Here is a 22,077-nt window from a genome sequence, read left to right on the forward strand (position 1 = left end):
CAAATTCTATGAGGAGGCCGCCCTGCAACGTGAGCCCCCCCCCCCCCCCCCCCCCCCGAACAAAATTTATGGCTACGCCACTGGTTGCGAGCGCTGCAGCATATAGTGGTGCAAGAGCGCAATGTCTTTTTTCTTTCTTTTTTAGATACCGCGGGCTTTCTTTAAATGCAGAAATGAAGGGGCACGCAGGAGGTCTGTGGTTAGAAAAAATGAATCGCCTGTTTCTAAACCCCTTAGCTTAACGTAACGCGCTGGGGTCTAAAAAAATTATAGAACATTTGCGTAATTCACCTTAGTTAACTAAATAGTTTGTTGAAATTAAAAAAAAAATAGCCTGATTTGCAGCACACTACGGCTAACAACACGTCATCGATTGCACGCCCCTGCGATATACCACTTCTTAAATGTCTTGGCTCAAGGTAGGGAAATGCCCTGCATAATAAATATATTTGGGCCAAAGCAAAACCAGTGCTCTTGTACGGAACATTAACTTTGTAAGTCCCCTTTTTTTATATGACCTATGAATACAAGCGGTCAGCTTACACACACACACACACACACACACACACACACACACACACACACACACACACACACACACACACACACACACACACACACACACACACACACACACACACACACACACACACACACACACACACACACACACACACACACACACACACACACACACACACACACACACACACACACACACACACACACACACACACACACATATATGTATATATATATATATATATATATATATATATATATATATATATATATATATATATATATATATATATATATAAAGCGCGTTAGAACGGCACTTACGACACAACGCACTTACGGAGGCCGTGAGCCCGCGTTCTTATAGCCGCAGAAAACAGTCCAGAAATGAAGCCGTGAGGCTAGGTGCTTTTTGTTATTTTTTTCCCCAGGAATTAAACGTGAAGAACTGAAAGAAAGCACCAAGAGAGCGCGCTAATTAACCTTGCTGCGATCGCCTTGTTTCTGCCGGTGCGACTGCCACCGTGGACATCCCCGGTTCCCATGATAGATGTGATAAACTTGTTAGGTGGTAGCACTTTGTTCCGGCTAGTTGATTCATAGCTACAGAGTTGAGTCTATAAGGACGGTTCAAAAGGGGCAGGGATTAGGAAGGCACATGAAAACAACGGGACAGGCGGGTGGAGATATACATCGATGTGTCTTTCGCCTTGACCACTTTCGGCTTTATAATAATAATAATAATCCAAGTTATTAAAAATTCATCCGGCTACAGCTGCTGGAAAAATTATCGTAATGACTATAAATTTCACTTAAGGTGGGCTGCAGGGTAGTCCAGTTCACGTTAAACCTATTCCGGTGCGCGAATAAAAAAAAATCATTTGGAGCATTTTGGTTAATTAGTCGAATAATAACTGCTCTGAGGCATCGTGTTTATACTGCATAGAGTGTACTCCTAATGAACTCGCCCGATGAGCAATGTCTGACTTGTAAGCGTTTTCAGAAAACTTTACTGAAATATAATTTCCAGAGTTAGATGGTATATGATAAAAGCTTTATCCGCGTAGTTATGAGTGCCAGTAAGACAGCGTTTCGTGTTGTATGCTGTGAAGGGTGTAATCATTTCTGTATTTGCAGTCACAAACACTTCCCGTCTCAGCCATGGGTCGACGCTGAACGTGCAGCTCCACGCCTTCACAGTCACGTCTTTGACACTGATAGGCTTTTGACGGCGTCAAAGCAAATCAACGGCTTCAATATATTGAAAAGTTACCATTACCTACGAGACGTCATTTGCCTAACGGCGGTAACTAATCAATCAGTATAAGTCTTGCTTTCAACGATCACTATTCTTGCATGCTGCTAGTTCGTGTCACTAAAAAACTGCTCGCGCGAAATGCAGGACTGCTTATCACTCGCCAAGACCTGAGGTTTAACGTGCCACTTTGCACGACCAAGATGTGTTGGAGGTCGCTATTTTTGTGCGGAGCCGGGGTGCCAATCCTGCCGCGTCCTGCGCCGCTGGGCTGCTGGGCTGTAGCGCTGCTGCGGACATTCAGCTGTTGAATCTCGAGCGCTTTTTGTTCATTCGCCGAAGGCGCAAGGTGACGTAGTCAACGTCAGATCCTCCAAACCTTGACGTCATCCACCCGAATGGGTACTTTCGTCCAGTCAGAGCAGAGGGTGACTCCTTCCGCCACCACGACTTCTTTCGGGGTGCAAGCGAACTCCCTGAACAAGCAAACTTCGTTATCTTGCATTAATTAGTTACTATCTACCATTAAGGGTTGATATGTTTGGGCATGGACTTTATAAAACTTGTTGTTAACACTTTTATAGCAGTATTTTCGCACTGAGCGGGGCGGAAACGTCGCACTACTTTCTGTAGCGGCGGATGCGTACTAGGTCGTGCATCGGCGACGGCCGCAAGCGCTCCGCAACAGGCGCTCGCTCGGTAGTCGCGAGCAGGGTTGCCTTTCGGGTAGGCGGCGCCGTAACGAGGGTCGTCGTCGTGCGTGTGTGTTGTTGTGTGCGTGTGTGTGCATTATTGAAAACCAGCGTGACTGCCGCGTTGCCATAGCCTTCGCGTTATAAGCCCGGGCAAGTCGTCGACGAATCTCACCGCCTCGGCGCCCAGGATTACCGCCGCCGCCAAGATGTCGTCGTCGCCTTCTCAGCCCAGCAACGGCGCGGCCACCAACGGCCGTGGGGAAATGATCGAGCAGAAGGGCCCCAACCACATCGTTCGCATTCGAAGTGACAGTGACATCAACTTGGACGATCTTTTCAAGGCTGTCATGCAACCCAGCGACAGGGTACCGCTGAGTGTGCCCATGCGTCTGCGGAACCTGCCTGCCTCGTTCTTTCAGCAGCCCGAACGCTCCAAGTCGGCCTCGCACAGCCGCGAGTCGAGTAGCGATGCCACTTTCTCGCCGTCAGCCAGCGAGGTTTCGGCGGCGGCAGCAGCTGCGGCTGCGGCGGCCGCCGCTGCCCCGCCATCTCTGCCAGTGAACCACCCGCGGGCGCATTCGTCGCCTGCCTCCCTACAACAGAGCTACAATGCGCCCAGCCCGCAGCACTTGCGCCAGCAGAGCTACGACCTCGCCGACGATCTGCCCCCCGGTTGGGAGATGGCCAAGACGTCCACAGGACAGCGCTACTTCCTCAAGTAAGCTTCAGCCATCGTGCTCCTTCATTGTGCAGCACGTGAGTGTTATTTACTGCCACCCAAAACTCGAGAGAGCGCGCCCGTTTTTGCGCTTAGGCCGCCGTTCTCTGGCCATATGCTGGGAATTGTTACCAACCGTTGGTCACCAGAGGCGCGTTACATTGGCATGCTGCCTGGGGCCGCACGCGATGCGTGAAGTTTCGATCAGCGCAACAGGTTGACGGATGGTCAGCTGACCAATCGCCGCTGTGACAGTTGGAGCGCGTCGCATAGCAACCGAGCGGTGTCGGCTAGCTACCATTTTTGCACGCGATCGTGTCGTGTCGCGGGCTTCTTGATCTCTGAGGTATTCGGCTAGATGAAAAACCTACCTCGAGTGCCGTTTACCGTGGCGTCGTCCTCGTCTTCCCAACTCCGTCCGCGATCGTCGCGCGATCGCCGCCTGCGCGGAGAACGCGAAAGCGGAGCGGCAGCGCTTTTCCTACTTCTCATTTTCTTATTTTTACCTGCGAGCAAGTGCGGCAGCCCGGCGTACGCGCAAGGGCGCCTGCCCCAATTTCCGCTGCAGCTCTCGCTATCAGCTGTTTCTCCGTCGCCCTAGCGCCAGCGGTAACAACTCGACGCCGGAGTGACTCCGCCGAGCGCGTAATTTTTTTCCGGGCCGCCGCAGCGCGCGCGGAGCCTGCCGCTTGACTTAGTCGGCTTTCAGCCCTTTCTCTCTCTTCTTGATTAGCGGGGCGACCTTCGCAGAACTAGATGGCAGCATGCAAAGCAGCCGGATCAGTCGAGCGACAGCCCTGCCATTGGACTCCCTTGACTTTTGTTCGCGCGGCAGCAAAACCAGCTCTCAACTGTCGATGGCAGCGTGATCCGTGATCGGAATGAGCGCGGTCGCTTCGCTGACGGGATCGTTTCAGCTGGCGCGCGGAGACAAAGGGTGCAACAACGCCGATATATATATATATATATATATATATATATATATATACATATATATATATATATATATATATATATATATATATATATATATATATATATATATATATATATATAATTTTGTGTCTATGTGAGCGAAACAAGTCCGAAGAGGAACCTCGGCACGAACGTGTGGTGTGACCTTCGAAGCGTGTGAACGATTCGGACAAGTTTCGCCTTTCCGGAGTTTCAAACGCTCTGTCAAACTCGCCAGGCCGGTTTGCTTTGATTGAAACTCTCGATGACTTAAAAGGTGCACTAAAGAGGAATTCGTAGAAACTGCGAATTATTGCCCTGTGGGGCCGTTTGCCCTAATTAAATCGGATTAAACGTCCCGGCTCCCGCCTTTGAACTCAACGCGGTAGGTAGGCGGAGTCAACCAACGCGTGGAGTGCCTTTCAGCCAGTCCAGTGGCGGTTTCGCTTTCGCTTTTACCTTGTTTTTTTTTTTAGGTTTCTGTGAATAAATGGTTTCGGTAGCAGACAACATAGCCGCAAATTAGGCCCACAGAAATAAAAATACGCGTGGACTCTGATTTACGTATCACTCCGCCGATGGCAGAGCGGCAACTCGCCACGGGGCTGGCCCACGCGTTGGTACAGCGGTACCATGTACAGCGGTCGAAGTTTTTGAACATCAGAGTTTAAATCTAGACAACGTCGGTTCTCTCCTCATTGGGGTTTGATCAGGGTGTCAGATTCTTTTCCCCTCCCGTCCAGGCAGATTTCTGCTGAAGTGGTCACGTTCCAGCTCTTGAGCGACGCGCGAAAGGCCTGCGCTTTGACCAGTTTGCCGACGTTGCCGCAGGAAATAGAAGGCAGTGGTTCAAACACCGCAGCGATGCAGCCGCGCCGGCGTGCTGCACTGTGAGGCACGGAACTGTCCGTGTCAGGTGCACAGATGACGTATTGGGCGACCGGTTGTCAAAATGTACTGTGCTGAAGTTGTAATGTTCGTTTGGACGTTGGTTTGGCCTGATTAGTACTTTAATTTGCTAGTTAGATGGTTTGGTGCTTATAATCGTAGTTCTGTGGCACACCTCTCAGCCAATTGAACCTAGCATCTATGCTGCTAGGCACACAAGCGTTCTGCATACTTTCGGAGCTCACGGAGTCATTTGATGTCTTCTTTTCGGCTTCAAATCCTTCGTATACTAGAGGACAGCTTTCTGTGGCTCTGTAGTAGAAGCTACGAGTGCTCGCCGCCTGCTTAATCGCCTGTCTCTCGCCCTCGTAGCTCCCACTGCACAGCCACGGAAAGTTGTCCGCGAGTATAATAGTCTCTAACGTCGCTTTTCTCGGGATTTTTTTTTTGTTTTAATAGAGCAGATGGCTACAGTGACATACTGCGTATGTGGGCATACTAAAAGTAACAGTGATCGTGTTGATGATGACAATTGTGGCTCTCCCTTTGTATCAGGCGTCCGACGAAAGTTCGATTCAAGCCGAAGTAATAAAAATGCGTCCATCAGTGTTGTGTTGTTGCACCTATAAAACCTGTCGGCGTTTTCTGAACAGCACGAAGATGCAAGACCACACGACTCGCAATGCACGTGCGCGTAGCATGTTGCAGAAAAAGAAGCCACTGTTCTTTTTTTTTTATTTCGAAATTCTGAGGACAGCAGAGAAACATATCCATGCAGATGATTCCATATCTACGATCCTTTCTCCAGTCTAGTATTCTTTCGCCATGATTGATGCAGAAGGTGCTAGAAATAGGAAATGTTTAGGGGAACGACTTGTAATTCCTGAAACAAATTACCCGCCTCGGTGGCTCAGTGGTTAGGGCGCTCGACTACTGATCCGGAGCTCCCGGGTTCGAACCCGACCGCGGCGGCTGCGTTTTTATGGAGGAAAAACGCTAAGGCGCCCGTGTGCTGTGCGATGTCAGTGCACGTTAAAGATTCCCAGGTGGTAGAAATTATTCCGGAGCCCTCCACTACGGCACCTCTCTCTTCCTTTCTTCTTTCACTCCCTCCTTTCCTCCTTCCCTTTCGGCGCGGTTCAGGTGTCCAACGATATATGAGACAGATACTGCGCCATTTCCTTTCCCCAAAAACCAATTATTATTATTACTTCGAAAAAACAAAACTAGCCGGTAAAAAAAGCCAGTGGACACTCAGAAGCTTTTGCGCAGCGGTAGTGTGATGAGAGAATCTGCCCATGAAGACGGGGGGAGGGGGTTGAATGGAGATTTTTTTTCCACTGCCGTACCACGTAACCATCAAGGCAGAAAAGGAGCAAGCGGAGACGATACTCCGGAAGGCGTACAAGACAGCCCTTCATCTCCCAAGAAACACATCGAACGACAAGCTCATGCAACTTGGAGTTAGCAACACCTTTGAAGAACTGAGGGAATGCCAGCTCAAGGCACAAGTACAACGACTTAGCAACACAACAACCGGAAGGGCGCTCCTGACGAGGTTGGGTCGGGATATCGAAAAGCCGCAAAACAGTAGGGCCGCAATACCAGACCCGCTAAGAAAGAAAATAAGCATACAACCTATCCCCCGAAACATGGACCCAAACCTCCATGTTAACAGGAGACAGGCCAGAGCAGAATTTTACGAGAGGCACATGGGGCACAGAGACAATACAGTCTATACAGACGCCTCCCTCTACCCCCAAGCACACAAAAACTACGCCGTAGCGGTATCCGTAAACAACCGAGGAGAACACATCACGAGCCTCACAGCCGAAGTGTCCGATATAACGGAGGCGGAGGAGATAGCTGTCGCCCTGGCAGCTAGAGAAGGATATAGAACAGGGAAATCCCTTAACATTTTAACAGATTCGCAAGAAGCGCGCCGGAACTATATCCGAGGCAGAATTAGCAGTACGGCGCTCAAAATCCTCGGTGGAGCCCCGAGGAACGACAAACACAAAGTTTAATCTGGATACCAAGTCACGCGGGGATCAGGGGCAATGAAGGGGCAGACATCCTAGCTCGAGGAATGACCAGCCGAGCAGGAACGTCGTTAACCCCGGAGGAGTCTCAGGTCCCTTGTGGGGACAGCTATTCGGAATTACTAAACCTATACAAGGGGCTAAGAATCCAATATCCCCCACCGCATAAAGCATTAACCAAGGAGGAGGCCACAGTATGGCGTAGACTGCAAACCGGCTCCTTTCCTAACTTATACATACTAAACAAGATGTTCCCCACACAGTATAGGGAGTTTGCACGAAAGTCGGCGGCGCTATGCATTCTGGGTAGTCCGCCATTTTGTCGTCCTTGGTAGCAGCCGACGCAGGAAGCGCACGTTGGTTTTTACGCTCGCGTAGTACGTGCGCGCAACAGTGCTGGCGTTATGGTGTACTGTGCTGTTGTGGGCTGCACCAGCAGAACCCAAAGCAAAGCGCAGAAACTGAAGACAGGACACGCCGACTGCCGGTTCTTCAAGATTCCAAAAATACGCCTGCACGAGTGCGAGAAAGCAAAGCAGCTTTCATATCGACGCCGACGCGAGTGGATGGCGCGTATTAACAGGAGTGAGACTGACGCCAATCCGTACAAGTATAAAGTCTGTGCACTCCACTTCGTTTCAGGTGCGTACAACGATTTCTTGGCTTACTGCGCGTTTGTTTTTTTACTTCTGCACCCGCGCTTTACGACAGGTCCATTTCCGACACCGGGCGCACACCAATCGTCTTGACGGTGGCCGGCAGCCAGGCGTTGGGGCCGTCTGTGCAGGATTGTTCTTGACGTGCGCGCACACCACACTCCACATAAAATAGCAGGGCAGCAACACGCGAGCAGGCCTCTCCGTTTCCGGCCATGCAGGTACAGTGAGCCGACACAATGTGACCGTCGCTTTCTGCGAGGACCCACACGTCCACGGGTGGCTTATTCAAACTTTGCGAGTGGTTCACCTGGGCGCAAATGACAACGGCGACGAAAGGAATTAGTACTTCACGAAAAAAAAAAAGGTTTTATGTCCTTACCTGTGTTTTGAGTATCACTGTGTCGGCTACGACCGTTTTCATGCATGGCTCGCGTACCCATCCACTTGTGAGGAAGTTGTGCCCTTCCAAAGCTTTTCTGTCCTTAAGCTGCTGCCGAGTAACAAAACTAGTTATCAGAACTAGAAATTAGTGAATATCGGCGATGTCGACGGGCGGCCACAAGTTGAAATCGACAGTGCAGTCATCCGCGCGTAGCGTGAATGGGTCCACGCCGCAGTTTTGTTTTCTCCTCGTAGCGCGCCCGGTCTTTCGGGCGCAGAGTCGACACGTAGGTCTCTGACGAAACTGCCGACATCTTCAGAGCACGCCGGGGCGGCGAATATGCAACCCCTTGTTACAAGTTTTGATGACTGTAGAAGACGATACGGCACTCGGACAAAAACATTGCTGCCTGGCCTGGGTGCGTCGGCTGCTAACAAGGACGACAAAATGGCGGACTACCTAGAATGCATAGCGCCGCCGGCTTTCGTGCAAACTCCCTATAGCGCCAACTGACATTATACCATATCACGTGGGAGTGCGAAAGAAATCATGCATTCCACAAACACAAAACACCATGTGCGGAGCAATGGGAGAGCCGGCTCACCAGCTGCGAGCTCGGGGTCCAAAGGGCCCTAGTAGCGCACGCAAGCGAGGTGGCCCGACTCAGTGGAGCCCTGGAATAGCGGCCCAGCCACGGCCAAGGAGGACCCAAGCTTCAAGATGAAGACTTCGTCCTCCACCGCTACCACCCCGCTAAGAGAATCAATAAAAAGTTTATCATTCATTCATTCCACCAGCGTCCGGCGTATGCGCATGCCTTCCTCGCCACCGGCATAACTGGCGAGTGCGCAGTGCATGTTGTTCTTGCACACACGGCCTTCTCTCGACCGACGAGGCGACGGACTGAAAAAAGAAAATTAAATTCCGCTTTAGCAGCTTAGCATTGTACGGCGCTTTGTTATGGCTACATCCCCTCGCATCCATTTTCCGCAGGGCAAATCTGTAGCTAGAGGGCCGCGTTACTGGAGAAAGGCCTATTGCAGTAGGCCGCCTGAGCTCATTTTTTTTTGTGTGTCCTATGCAAGCGTGTCTCGGCTTGGTGATCACTTTTAAACCCTGGGAGAAGCGTTTTGAACGGGCGCCACCCTGTCTTTCTTGATGATGATGATGTGGTCATATCCCTTACGACGGGCGGTCATCCGATAAGACACGAGTCCACAACGATCCAAAGAGCGCCCTCCTCGGTTTCTGGCGTCGACTTGCGTTTGGTTGCGTTGTCGTCTGCATGGTTCTGCCACTGCAGGGGGGTAAATTCACGAATAAGGGCGCCGCAGGACGAATGGAGTGCCATGTTTACAGTTATTGAGCCAACAGACACCTAACGAAGTTTGGTGCGGAAATTCAGACAGCGGGGCTTCTTCCATCCCAGACTGGAGCACAGGACCTCGGCATGGAATGAAAGGGTGAAAATCGACCGTTGTGCTGGCCGATCCTTTATCAAATTCATGAATGAAAGCCGTACCCGGGTTGGGGGCAGTGATCGATCCGAGCTCAATTGCAGGTTGTCATACGTCACACCATCTCGGTCCCCGTCCAGCGGTCGACGCTGCTGCGTGTACGTGTCGGCCCTTTTGTGCGGCTTGTCCCCTTTCTCCGCTGACATCTAGGCCGCGTCAAAGTGCTTGTCAACTTGACAGTATAGCACTTGGCGCCGCCGGCGAGATGTATACGCGAGTTGGCCGTCGCGTTGGTCCCACGTTTTGGCAAAAAAATATATATATAAAAACGCCGCCCCGACCGTCTCGTAACCGTGGACTCAGCTGTCAGCCTTTCGGGTCCCACAGCTCTGGCGTAGCTGTGGGAAACGGACAAGCTAGAACGCTTCTTTTCTTTGCGCGCGGAGCTTCCCGGAACAGCGCGAGATTCTGATATTTCGGGTCTTCTGAATATAAGGATACCTATCGCGGAGGTGTCCCGATCCTTCTCGTCCCTCTCGCACCGAGTTGGCTTTCTCGGGGGACTATGTTTTGGCCCCGCGCTGGTAGTCAGTGGGTGGTTGGGCCTGTTGCGTTGGAAAGCGGCGACCGCTGCTGCCTTCCTGCGGAGTCCGCCGCCTTTGGACAACAGCAAGCAGCGCGGGGATTGTTGTGGGAAAGTCCGGTGGTTGCCGCGAGCGCCGCTGCCGGTTCGCGCGGGTCACGTCGGCGCCGACGAGCCCGACGACTGCGCTCGCGGGACCGGCCCCTCTCCTCCCTGAGTGACTGAACTGGGTTTTGATGTCGCCACGGGTTGGGCGTACGGCTCTCGGCGAGAGGCGGCAGCTGGCTGGCTGCGCGCGCGCTGCCGCCTCGGGGCTTCTCGTTCGCGCGCTTGTGTGTGCGTGCGCGGACGACTGTCGTGCGCCTAAATGCCCGGCAGCAACGGTCGCCTCCGCAGGCTGCGCTGCGCTCCCCGCGCAGGCGTACGCTTCGCGGAAGAGAAGAATCCCTCCGCGCGAGATATCAATCACGACGCTGCTTGGCGATGATCGCTCGCCGTTGTCTCGCGCGCTCCGTGCAGTTTGAGATGACAAGTTTATTGCGAGACTAGCGAAGCGCCGGTCATCTGGCAGTCGAGGGGGTGTGGCCTGCTCGCTCAACGGCAGCAGCGGCGAGGCGTGTTCTTGTTGGCTCGTCCCCGTGGAAGCCTGCCTCCTTCACCTTTTCTTTTCTCCAGCGTTGTTTTTTTTTTTACCCGCTGATTGCGCCGTGCGCGCTGTGATCAGTGCCCGCGTCGTCGCTTGTCGTATGTCCCCTGGGGCTGGACCAACTGCAAGGCCCCTCTTCCGCGCCTCGTATTTTGTCGGCTATCGCAGTGTAGTAGTACAATCTCCTTCATTTTACAGCAATAGGTGTATATCTTGAAGCGAAAATAACTCACCAGCTGCCGCTGAGTCTCGCGTTACACAATGGTAACCTTCCGGTCGTATTTTTTTTTTTAACTGAGTCTTACTTCGCTCGTTATAAAGGTGGCGTTCGCATTTAGTCGTCGCTCTCTCTCTCACGCACACCCTTATTGAGAGTTGAAACACGGAAAGTGCGAAGTTGTGAAAAATCTGCATTTGCACGCATGTTCCGACACATTCAACTCGGCGACGTTGCCAGTGTTCGCAGATGACATGACAAACGTGACGGCCGCTTGATACAGTGTCGCGCTGGGGGGTCGTTGTAAATATTTGCCTCCATTCGGGTTTTCTTTCTTGTTGTCGGCGGAAAGGTATTCTTTCTTATGATTTTGGGTCCGACAGCTTGAGTACTTGCTGCCGGCGATTCTATAGTTACTGTTTCCGTCTGACTGCATGCTGATGGTTATGGAAAAAGCGGCGGGCGTTCACCGTGCGAGATCGCGAACAGCACTGCGAGTTTCGTCCGAGGCTTTGCTGTTGCATAGTCCACAAAACTTCCTTCATTAAAAAAAAAAAATGTGTTCATGGATGGCTCTCCCTGCTACACTGCTCGTTGCTTTGCTTAAACGTAAAGAGATTACGCTGGCATCAACACCAAGTTCACTTTGCGCAAGTCTGTTAGGCTAGAACTAGTACAGCCAAGTGTATGGGGGGGTGTCAGCATAAGGTGAATCGACCCATTGACCCACACCTGCGAGTCCCGCGATCGGGCGATTAGTTACGCTTCCGGAACACGTAAGAAAGCAGAGAGGGACCGCAACGAATCGGTCAAAACTAGTCAGTCGCCCGGCGTTCGCAACTCGCACGTGTGGATTCTGCTTTTGCCTACACATTTTTTTTATTTATTTCTCGCCTCTTTCGGCTCATATATCCATTCCCTCACTGCGCGGTCCACCTGGAGTGTCACACCACTCGTCTGCATTCCTGGTAAACTCTTCCTGCGACTTTTGGCAGCGTGGTCCAGTAGGTGCGACGCCCACCGAGGCGACTCTAATCGGGAAAAGAAAGGCGATGGGGGATCGCTCCTCACATGTACAAACGGTTCAAAAGCGAAAGCGGACGATTTTGCCCACCAGGCCGCGTCCCTCTGATGTCAGGTCGTTTGCACCAGGGAGAGGTCTACTAAAATATGTCGTGGCAGACCGTCGCTGCAACGGTCAGCACGAGAGAGAGTGAACGTGTTGAAGCGGACGAATGTTTCATTCTAGTTACGTGCTATGTGACCCTCTGTCGCTGGGCGTGGGGTTGGGTGACTTGTATTTTTTCTACTTTTGCGGCGCGGAAGCGGCCCGTGCTTTCGGCGCTCGTCGACTGATACCAGTTGTGGCTAGTGCGGAGTAGCGGGCGTTTATTGTGTTCGCCAAGGAGACGTCTGTTTCGGTCGCGCGATTAGAGGTACGAGAGGAGTGCTGTGTCGAGGTACGCCCCCCTCGCCATAGTGCGACAATGTCTCCGCGCGAATAGCGTTCGCCGAACGGCAGAAACCTCTCGGCGGAGTGTGTTGATCAGCGGCAGCTGTTTGCGTAACCTTGGCGCTGCTGCCGTGTCGCTCAGATCGCCCTTGAACGGTTGCCCGCGAATGCATTGGCGCTGCCGCAATGGCACGTAATCTCTTACCTCACCCGAGTGTAGTAGCGGTGACGCTGCTGGCTCCACCCCGTGTGGCGAACGAAAACAGTGCGATTCGGCCGCAGGGTCGCTTCCCACTCGTTATTGGACGTTGGCTGCATGCACGCGTTAGGCGAGACTCGCGTTTTGTTTCTATTATTGTTTGTAGCGATAGCTGGATGAGAGAGTTCTTCCGTGTCGTCCCCATCGGTTGTAGTGCAGCCGTGGTGAGAATTTTAGCATAGCGTGATCCGCTGCTGCCATCCGCATACGTGGGGACCCAACTGCAATGGCGCAGATGGCTCCTTGCGGAAGAGGGTCGCGATAGGGGACCACGGATCACGCTATGCTAAAGCTTTCTAGTATGTCGTGACGTCTATGATCATGTCACCCCGCTGGGCCTGAATGTTATACTGATTGATCGCGTAGTCGTGAGTGTTTGCCGTGACCTTCGCTAATAGAGAGTTCTAGCATAGCGTGCAGTTCGCATGCGGAAGACTGCGTCAACCGTGGTAGAATTGGTAGAATCACCTGCGGGCGCCCCCACACTTTGGTTTTATGTCGTACACACGCGAGAAGGAAAAGAAAATTGCATGCTATGCCTACCTGATAGGCTTTAGAACAACGTGTTGCCAGCCTTCGGATCCAAATGTCGCGTCACTGGACGTGACATGTTAACGGTTCGAGCCTGTGTTACAGACACATGTGTGACACGCGTTTTCAACGATCTCACGAGAGCACTCAGTCGTCATAGACGCTCTTTCTGAAGCTTGCGCACTGGTACGCGTGTGGCCGCGGACTAACTCTCTGGAGTACCACAAGATCGTCCAGCTCTCTTGATAAGCGGTGTCACATTTCAATGCATTGAAGCGTTTTACACGGTTTTATTTCGACTTTCCGCTTGTCCGTTCTCTCGTTAGTGCTCATTTTGACGCGGCAGCGTTAGGGGTCCGGTTCACCGAAAACCCCGGCGCCGCCGGCCTGTCGAAAAAGTCTCGATCGTCCAGATGGCCGTAATGTCACAATGATAATAATAATAATTGGTTTTTTGGGGAAAGGAAATGGCGCAGTATCTGTCTCATATATCTTTGGACACCTGAACCGCGCCGCAAGGGAAGGGATATAGGAGGGAGTGAAAGAAGAAAGGAAGAATAGGTGCCGTAGTGGAGGGCTCCGGAATAATTTCGACCACCTGGGGATCTTTAACGTGCACTGACATCGCACAGCACACGGGCGCCTTAGCGTTTCGCCTCCATAAAAACGCAGCCGCCACGGTCGGGTTCGAACCCGGGAACTCCGGATCAGTAGTCGAGCGCCCTAACCACTGAGCCACCGCGGCGGGGTGAATGTCACAACTGCATGACCTCACGCGTGTAATTCAAGCACCCCACAACGGTCACAAAGTACAACAGCGATGACATCACTACACAGTTCCTCATTGGTCTACATGGTCGTGACGTCAGTTCATTGCCATGACGTTGCGCCTTTGAAGAAAGAAAAGCAAATTGAGCTGAAAAGAACAGTGGTCGAGCTGGGAGTTGAGCCACTGGCCGTTGGGTCGTTAGCCGGACGCGCTACCCGTCGAGCACCTAGGAAGTTCGTTCGACTTAGGTAAAAGGAGGCATATGTGCCTTGTGGTAAATGAAAAAAAAAGTGTCCGTGTTAGTGAAGTGGTATGCATAGAGAACTCCAGGGCGCTTAAGTGTTGTCCAACTTTTTTTATCCGCCCGTTCGTTCGCACAGGTGAGGAGGACGGGAAATTATGTAGGAACTTTTGTATAAATGAATACCCCGCTACATAGAGCGCAGTAGGCTAATCCAGTCGTGGGACGAATTCCCCCCCCCCCCCCCCCCCCCCCCCCCCATCCCTTCACATTGGTATTACGTTTGCGATTACCAGTGTGCCCGGTGCTTTGTGCTGCAGGATCTTCACCTTGCATACAGTCAGGTCTCCCGCCTCCTGACAGTCAGGTCTCCCGCCTCCCGGTATCAAGTGTGGGGCCCCTTCGACGATGGCGTCCCGAGCCGTGTGCTCTCGGCCGTGTAGCCTGATCGTCGGTGGAAGGGGGAGGGAGGGGCATCGGCGTGTTCTTCCGCCGCGAGCGCGCGCCAGTTATGCAGATGCGTCTCCCTCCGCTGTCTGCTTCGGCTGGCGATTCAATTACTGAACCGCGCCGTCGTGTGGGACTTTGAACCCACCCGCCAAGGTCCCCGAAGCTCCTCCTTCGGCGCCCCATTGTGTTCGTGTGCGCGCGTGATCGTGCTGTTGTGGTTGACGCTCGAGTGGCGCTGTGCCGGTCGTGCGCTCGGTGCCCGCGCGAGTACTGCGATCGTTTGGTTCAACGCGTTTTTGTTTTGCATGTCTCAAAACGCGCCCGATGTCGGCGACGCTGGGTGTGATGGGCGACCCTTTCGATCTGACCAAGAGTGGAGATGTCTGGGAATTTGGGGCGCCGCAGCATCTAAAAAAAGAAAAAGGGCCCTGGTCCGTATACGGCTGTGTCGTCACGTTGGAAATGTTTTGACGCATCATTTCTTGCTGACAGTGCAGAGACGATCCATTGCATTCGTTAGCGAGTTGGCCTGCTGTCGTTTACAGAGTGGTCGCTTTTTTTATGTTGGAGGAACTTTCCGGTAAGCAGGCGCGTTCGCCAGAACTTTGGACTGGGGCTTGCAGAGCACTGCTGTGTCTGAGGATTTTGCGGCTTCTTGCCCCCCGTTACCGGCGTCTCTCGTGGCCGCGAAAGTCCGTGTTGGCCCGTCGAACGGCACACTTGCTCCTTCCCCTCTCCTCTTCCCTCCGGAACTGCTTCCTCTCCTATGCCCTTTTAATTCCCACACCCTCGGGTGGCCCCCTTCGCGGTGTAGCCCTTCTCGGAGGCAGTTATGCGGCCGCGCAATCCCTCTTCTTCGTACACCTTCCCAATTCCCATTAATTGTTAATAATCACGATTCCCCGGATAAACACCCGAACCACGAAGCGAAAGGAGGGACGAGTGCGATAAAAAGTCGCCGTACTGGAACAGCGTAGCTAGTTGCCGTAGCGGGGCTTCTCGTTTCTGTGGCGTGGCGCGTGATCTATATATTATTGAGCGTTTCCAAGAACTCCTCCAGTTCACGCGCCGCGGGGTGGCCTTCGCGCGAGCCGAGGCGCGACTTGACAGCATCGGCGCGACGTCGCACGGCCTCTTCCGCCAGCCACGGGGTGTTGTAGGCGCGCGCCCTGACGTAGTAGAGGGAGGAGGAAGGTGCGGGAGGCTCTCGGCGGCAGGGGCGCAACTCCGCTGCTGATGGATGCACCCTTTGTCTCGACTCTTTAGCGGCGCCCTCTCCGCGCATGCGCCCCCTTCCTGTCGCCCCCATCAGCAGCCGGGCGCGAGTTATGAGGGATCCGTTTTTCTTCTGCCTCCCCCGCCAAGTGCAAAAAAACCTGCTCGCCTCTGCGTCTCACCGTTCCGAGCGCGCGTACCTGGGCGTCAACACGAGCGCCCCCCCCCCCCCCCCCCCCCCCCCCCCCCCCCACCTCGCGAAAAAGCTCGCTGCGCCGTCACACGCTGTTTTTCCTCGCGCCGCGATCTACTTTCTCCGCCGCCGCACGCGTTCTTCTCCCGGGGGCCGCCTCGAAAACAGATTCGATTTCGGCCGCTCGTGCAGCGTGCGTGCTGGTCGCCTCGTATCGCTGATCGCGCGCTTTGGCGATATAACTGAAATCGGCCGCCATTGTTGCCGCCCCCTCGCGTGCTAGCGTCAACAGAGAGTGTGCCGCACTCGAGCTTCCTCCTCTGCCCACTGCCAGCCTTGACTCGCGAGGCTGGTGAGGGCCGCTCGCACGATATCATGCTGCGCGAGCAGAGTGTCAACTGCGCCGCGTCTTCTTTGTGCGTTAGACGCTGCTTTCCATATCACGACAGTATCTCTCTCTCTCTCCACGAGCTTGGGCAAAGGTTAAGCTTTGCTCCGCAGGTGACGCAGATCCGCAGGTGACGCAGATCGTTCCCTGCTCGTCACCATTGCGCGCTCGCGTCCTTCGGACCTTTGATATACCGGGGGCTCCTTTGGCGGTTTCTAGAAACCGCGATTGCGACGGCCGTTTGATCGCTCTTTTGTGTCGCGAAAGAGTCGCCCTGTCAAAGCGGAACGGTTTAATCGTTTCAAGCGTTGTACTATCGGCCTTTTGTTCGTTAGAGTGCTTAGGCACGCTACAAAGCTCGCCGCCGACCTGTTGCCGGGCGCGTGTTAGCTCCGCGCCGTTGCGTCTACGTGCGTCCTCTGGCAACTCAGTTTCTCGTCTATGGTGTCGAAAACGTCGCGGGTATCGCGCGCTTATTTGTGAAGCGTCCTGCCAAAGGGGCGCTTCAAAGGGCTTCGGTAACTTGATCATGTATTTTGTTCCAAGACCCACAGTGCGCGCGGTATTCGCGGTGCACCTTAACCGCAAATTGCCTTGGAGGGGAAGGTGGCCGTCCAAGACCTTTTAATGCCAAAGGAGAACCTTCGAGAAGCTGCGGTCGCAACTCCGTCAAGCTGAGAAAGCTAAAGCGTACGAGAGCAAATGTGAACAAGGTGCATACGGTTAAGAAAGTTTTATAAATATACAGAAAAGCTTGCCCAATTTTTTGTTTGTACCTGTGCTTACTCTGCGCTGGAGTGATAACTGTTGCTGTGCGCTTAGGTATTAGCCTTTTAACTCCAAGGCCCGGTCTGTACTCGTTATGGGACATTGTACCGATATCGCCAGTGACGAGTTACGTTAGTCGAGGCCAATCGATGCTGTTGTGCTTTCTCCGCCTAAGGAGCGGCTGGCTGGTCCACCGGTCTTAAGGTTTCCTGATAGTTTGTTACGGTACATCTGTTGACATAAATACTGCGCATTTCAGAACCTTTGAGCTCATAGCTGTCGCATGGATTGAGCGAAAACGTTTCTCGAAATAGCTTTACTTTTTTTTGCGTGCTAATAGCCACCAGGAACCAATTAATGAATATATTCTCAGAATCAGAACAACATGAGGAAATATGAGGAAACAAAAAATTCCTGGAAATTTTGTAATTTAGTTTTTTTCCGAAAATAACTTGGCAATGTAGGAGCAACATCGAGTGTCAGCAGATCTCTCGTACTCCGGCACACATGTGTACTTTTTAGCTTGTTTTTCATGCTTCAGAGTTTTCGAAGTACCTAGAATAATATAATCATATGCGTAATGACTTCTTACAGAAATAGTTCAACAGGAGCACAACTGACATCCTGAAAATATTGTCGAGTCATGACGTGGAAAAATCGGGACCATAGAGAAATTATTTTTTACGTGCTATCTGGTCGCGTTCCTTACGAAAATCAGAAATTTTGAAATTTTTCATCCGACCGGATCCTAATTCATGACTGAAGGAATTAGCGGAAAGCTGTTTTGGTTAGTGCATTGGGACCGGGGGGGGGGGGGGTGAGAAGTCCAGCAAATCTGCCTCCTCTTGCGAGTGGGCGCGCGCATCTTCGCGTGCCGCGTGAACGCTATTGGCAAACTGCGGCGCAAATGACGCGCGTGACAGAGGCGGAGTGGCGGGCTCGAGGCGTGGACACAGCCCGTAACGACGCAGCCGCGGCTCTGGCCGCGCCTCCTCCCGTTTCAGAGGCGACATTTAACGGCCGAGCGCAACAACGTTTTTCGCTGCCGCAAAGTGCGCGGCTCCCGCCGCGTGGCCTTCAAGCCTTTTGATCTGCACCGAGGCGGGGATGGACGAGGCCTGTCAGGCGACGCGAGCACGCCGTTTGGGCCGCCCTTGACCCTCGGGCTGCCCGTGCAACGCACTTGCGCCGAGTCACTGTGCGTGGCGCTTCTGTCCAACGGATTATGAAGTGAAAGCAGGGACGGTTTTCCTGCGCCGATGGCCGGAGATCGTCACCTAATGGAAGGTGGCAGCACGCTGTAAGAAAAGCGCCCGTGCGAATGAAGAGACTGTTTTTTTTTCTTTTTTTGCTGCAACGGTGTTTTCCGTAATATCGAAGCAGCCGGCTCTGTAGCAGCGCTGCGGGGCCTCAGTTCCTTCCGAGTTGGTCCGTGGGGTGCACCCGAGCGGCGCATGGCCGACCTTTCTCCGGCGACGACGGCTTTGCTTTCTCCCGTTCCGCCTGGGTCGCCGTCGGACGTCCCCGCGCGCGGGCCGACCCGACCATTCCGCTGCCCTCCCTCCCTGGGGACGAGGGTGACGGAGGGAGCGTTTTTTTTTTTTCTAGTCTTCTTGTTCCTTGCGCGCCTACCCCAAATCGGGCTGTGCTGCTGTAGTAGAATGGGATGCTGAGCCGATTTCTTTTTTTCTTTGGGGGAAGGGGTTGCTTGTGAAGGTAACCTGCGATCTGCCAGCGTGACTGGCCTTCTCCGCAACAATGGAATTGGCACGTTCCTCTCGCGTCAGCAAACCAATGCTACATACTATCTGGCCTACACGCACGCACACTACACACGAACTCTGGTGCGAAGCTGGCCGTGGCGTCGGTTCTTCTTGTGAACCGGTGTGTGCAGTGCGGAGCGGAAAAAGAAAATAACAAGGACGGGAGGAGCCTGCGGGCATGAGCGCGTTTTCTCGGCCGCGTCCGTCTTGCAGTACGTGGTATTTAGACGCGGGACCGAAACAGCGGCTGTGTCCACCCTAGCCGGTGTCTTCCAGCGCCGTGCACTGTCGTTGTGGCCAGACGTAGTCATTACTGCGCGCGCTTTTCAAGTGTTGGCAGGCTGTGCTCACTGTCTCCGAAATATCCACGTGTGGTAGTGTTCGGGAGGAGCTTGGATTAAGGAAGCACAGAAGCGGTAACTCCCGCCGTGGGCGGGGAAGGGGAAGAAGGTGGTGGAAGAGGGAGAGGATGGTGGTTACTGGTGGCCGCACTTGGCCACACACTGCGGGAGTCCCTGCTGCCTCGAGTCCGTCTGATGACGACAGTAAAATATAGAATCTTTAGACGCATGGCGTCGCTGCATGCTGACCTGTGGTCGCCGTAGTCGTGTTGTTCAGTCGCGGAAATGGAGAGGCAGTAACGCAACCGGGGCTTCCAGTCGCGGCAGAGTCGCACGGCATATAACACTACACGTGTTACAGGTATCGACCGTTTTTGCTGATTCTTCCGCGTAATGTGGCACACACCTTTCGCGGCCTTCGAAACCGCGGACAAAACGCAGGGATAGTGGGAAATGGGAAACGGTAGCACCGCATAGTTTTTCAGGGACTAGCGTTATAATTTCTTTGTTTCTTTATTTTTATATTTATCGAGCAATGAATGTCCACGGCAGCAGTTTAATCGTCCAGCAAAGCGCACCGGTGGATCGTGTCTGATTCGAGAAGTGATAAGCTCGGCAGTGCACCGCAGCGTACGTGGCAGTACCCCTTTTCTCCTCCTCTCGATGGACGAAATTTGCAGCCATTGTTTTACAAGAGCCGCTGTTTATGCACTTGTTGACATTTGCCGAAACCGATAGCAGATGCCGGGCATCGGAGATAATAGTGATTGCACACCCTGCTGCTTCGCTCTTTCCGAACAGCGCACGATCGCCACATTGTCTGACGTGGTTCGTTGCACAACCTTCTTGAAATGTCACGTTCAGCGGGTACTGGCACTAAAGGTGGGAAGTGTTTTTTCGAAATCCCGTTTCGTTTCAATATTTTTCTCGACGGCTCCGTGACTCCGAGCATCCACTACAGTCGGATAAAACTCAAGAACAAAGCGGCTTTTCCCCGCCAAAGAACCCCCTTCCAGCCAATGGCGTCGGCCGATTTTCATGACTCTGCTAGGGTGACAATGCAGATAGGGGGCTATACCCGACCGGGGAGGGCAGGGGAGGGGACTGCTCCCTTTCATCTGCCGCTCCCTGCAGAATCGGCCAACGGCCATTCGCTGGACTTGTAAATAGTGTATATATGCCCTCACCCCTATCTCTTTCCTGCTATCCCCTCACCTCTTTTGTTTCACTTCTTCAAACTGCCTGCTATCCTATATTTCCGCTACCCCAGCTCAGGTGCCGCCGATTAGTGATGGCAGATGCCGGGGTGAGCAAACATCTTTTACCTTCCTTTTTGTTATTTTAAATAAATAATCACTATATATTCGCTGGAAGGGGGTCCTTCGTGTGGGAAAAGTCGCCTTGTTCTTGCGTTGTATCCGACTGTAATTACCGTGAAAGTGCGACTCTTAGGTTATTCGCCGTGCTTGGAGGATCGGCAGTTATATCTCCAGCCCTGATCGGGAGCTGTTGGGGCGCAGTGTCACTTAAAAGGACTATTGGGCAAATGAACCGCGCTGGTCTGCCTTGAGGTGGCACGTTTGGTCGGCAGCAGCAGCAGCAGTGTGCGCTGGCTCGGAGCATCGCACCCGCTTCTCGCTCACCTTAAGGGTTTCGTGCGCCGTCTGAAACCAGGCGCGTGTGCGACCCCCCAACGCCGCCGCGCAATACTCTTGCGCGCTGCACGCCGGCGCCCCACTACTTAGCGCCCCCCCCCCCCCCCGCCCCCCCCCCTCCTCGCGTAAAGAACAGGATTCGTCCTCGTCGCCGGCGGCTTTCTGTTCTCCACGCCGCGTGATGGAGGGAGACGGAGAAGGCATTGTGCGGGGGCCCGACCGACCACCGTGGCGCGAATTCGGGCGCGCCGCCAAGCGATTCCCGGATCGTGCGATGATGAGAGGCGCCCGGGGTGGACCCCCGCTTGGGCCTCGGGTCCTGTGCTTCGCGAGGAGGATGAAGAGTTGCCGAGCGGACGCGTGCCCCGTGCTTGACATTGTAATCCTCGGATCATGAATCATTCGGGACGGCGACGAATCGCATTGTTTCATGAACTATATATCACGCCTACAGCGCGTGCGTTTCTGGGTGCACGTATCGTGTTCTGCGCTTGGCCGGGGCTACGCTTTGCAGTGCGGGCCAGCGGCTTTGCGCGTGTAAACGCGTCGCCTTAGGGCAGCTGTCTAGCCCGGTCCTTCTATAACCGCACTTTGCGAGTGCTCATGGGATTCGCTGTACAAGCGTTTCAGCAGCTGTGTCGTATCGGCGAGCTGACCCCTACTCGTGCCCTTTGGTATTAGTCGTTGTTCACGCACGAAGTGCTCTTTACTGCGTGTTGACAAAGCTGTCACGAGAGAAGCACTGTTGGTGAGGTGCGGCCGTCACAAGCGCCGCCTTTGCATATACAGCACATTGCGACTCACTCGGTGTCGAAAAGTTGCGCGGCAGCTGCGATAAAGAGCGCGCGAGCGACGACGCGCGCAATTTCATTACCGCGCTGGGGAAATGCTCGAGAGGAGAGCATCTTTCTTGCCCGTTTGCGAGCATCCTTCCCTCGAAGAGAAGAGGAGCGGGGTCAAGGCTGCTGCACGCCGCTCGCAATTTCCACTTCTCATTTCGCGCACTCGGCGCGGTGGTGGTGCGTTGCGCCGACGC

The 22,077-nt window shown here is 53.5% G+C and overlaps 2 protein-coding genes across 8 annotated transcripts in view; one reads left to right on the forward strand and one right to left on the reverse strand.

Moving 5' to 3' along the window:
- Positions 1–2,459: 2,459 nt before the first annotated feature.
- Positions 2,460–22,077, forward strand: part of yki (Transcriptional coactivator yki) — a 193,870-nt gene continuing 174,252 nt past the window's right edge. For 6 of the 7 annotated variants that reach the window (XM_077658587.1, XM_077658589.1, XM_077658588.1 and 3 more), the window contains exon 1: positions 2,460–3,187. In XM_077658587.1, the coding sequence (XP_077514713.1) occupies positions 2,676–3,187 (512 nt within the window). In that variant the 5' untranslated portion in view covers positions 2,460–2,675. The remainder of the gene's footprint in view (positions 3,188–22,077) is intronic. The other variant, XM_077658590.1, reaches the window with a different exon arrangement.
- On the reverse strand, positions 7,774–9,775 carry LOC144122819 (uncharacterized). The gene is made up of 3 exons (XM_077655819.1): positions 9,635–9,775; positions 8,110–8,220; positions 7,774–8,037 (listed from the first exon to the last, which is right to left on the reverse strand). The coding sequence occupies exons 1-3, from the start codon at positions 9,773–9,775 to the stop codon at positions 7,774–7,776; spliced, it is 516 nt and encodes a 171-aa protein (XP_077511945.1).

Source organism: Amblyomma americanum, chromosome 3 (assembly GCF_052857255.1).
Source record: "Amblyomma americanum isolate KBUSLIRL-KWMA chromosome 3, ASM5285725v1, whole genome shotgun sequence".
In the NCBI taxonomy this organism is placed as follows: domain Eukaryota; kingdom Metazoa; phylum Arthropoda; class Arachnida; order Ixodida; family Ixodidae; genus Amblyomma; species Amblyomma americanum.

Excerpts from the sequence above, each read along its gene's own strand:
- LOC144122819 (XM_077655819.1), bottom strand. The coding sequence starts at position 9,775 with ATGTCAGCGGAGAAAGGGGACAAGCCGCACAAAAGGGCCGACACGTAC. Across the intron at positions 8,221-9,634 it reads GATCACTGCCCCCAACCCGG|CAGCTTAAGGACAGAAAAGC; the intron begins GTACGGCTTTCA and ends GTTACTCGGCAG. Across the intron at positions 8,038-8,109 it reads CAGTGATACTCAAAACACAG|GTGAACCACTCGCAAAGTTT; the intron begins GTAAGGACATAA and ends ATTTGCGCCCAG.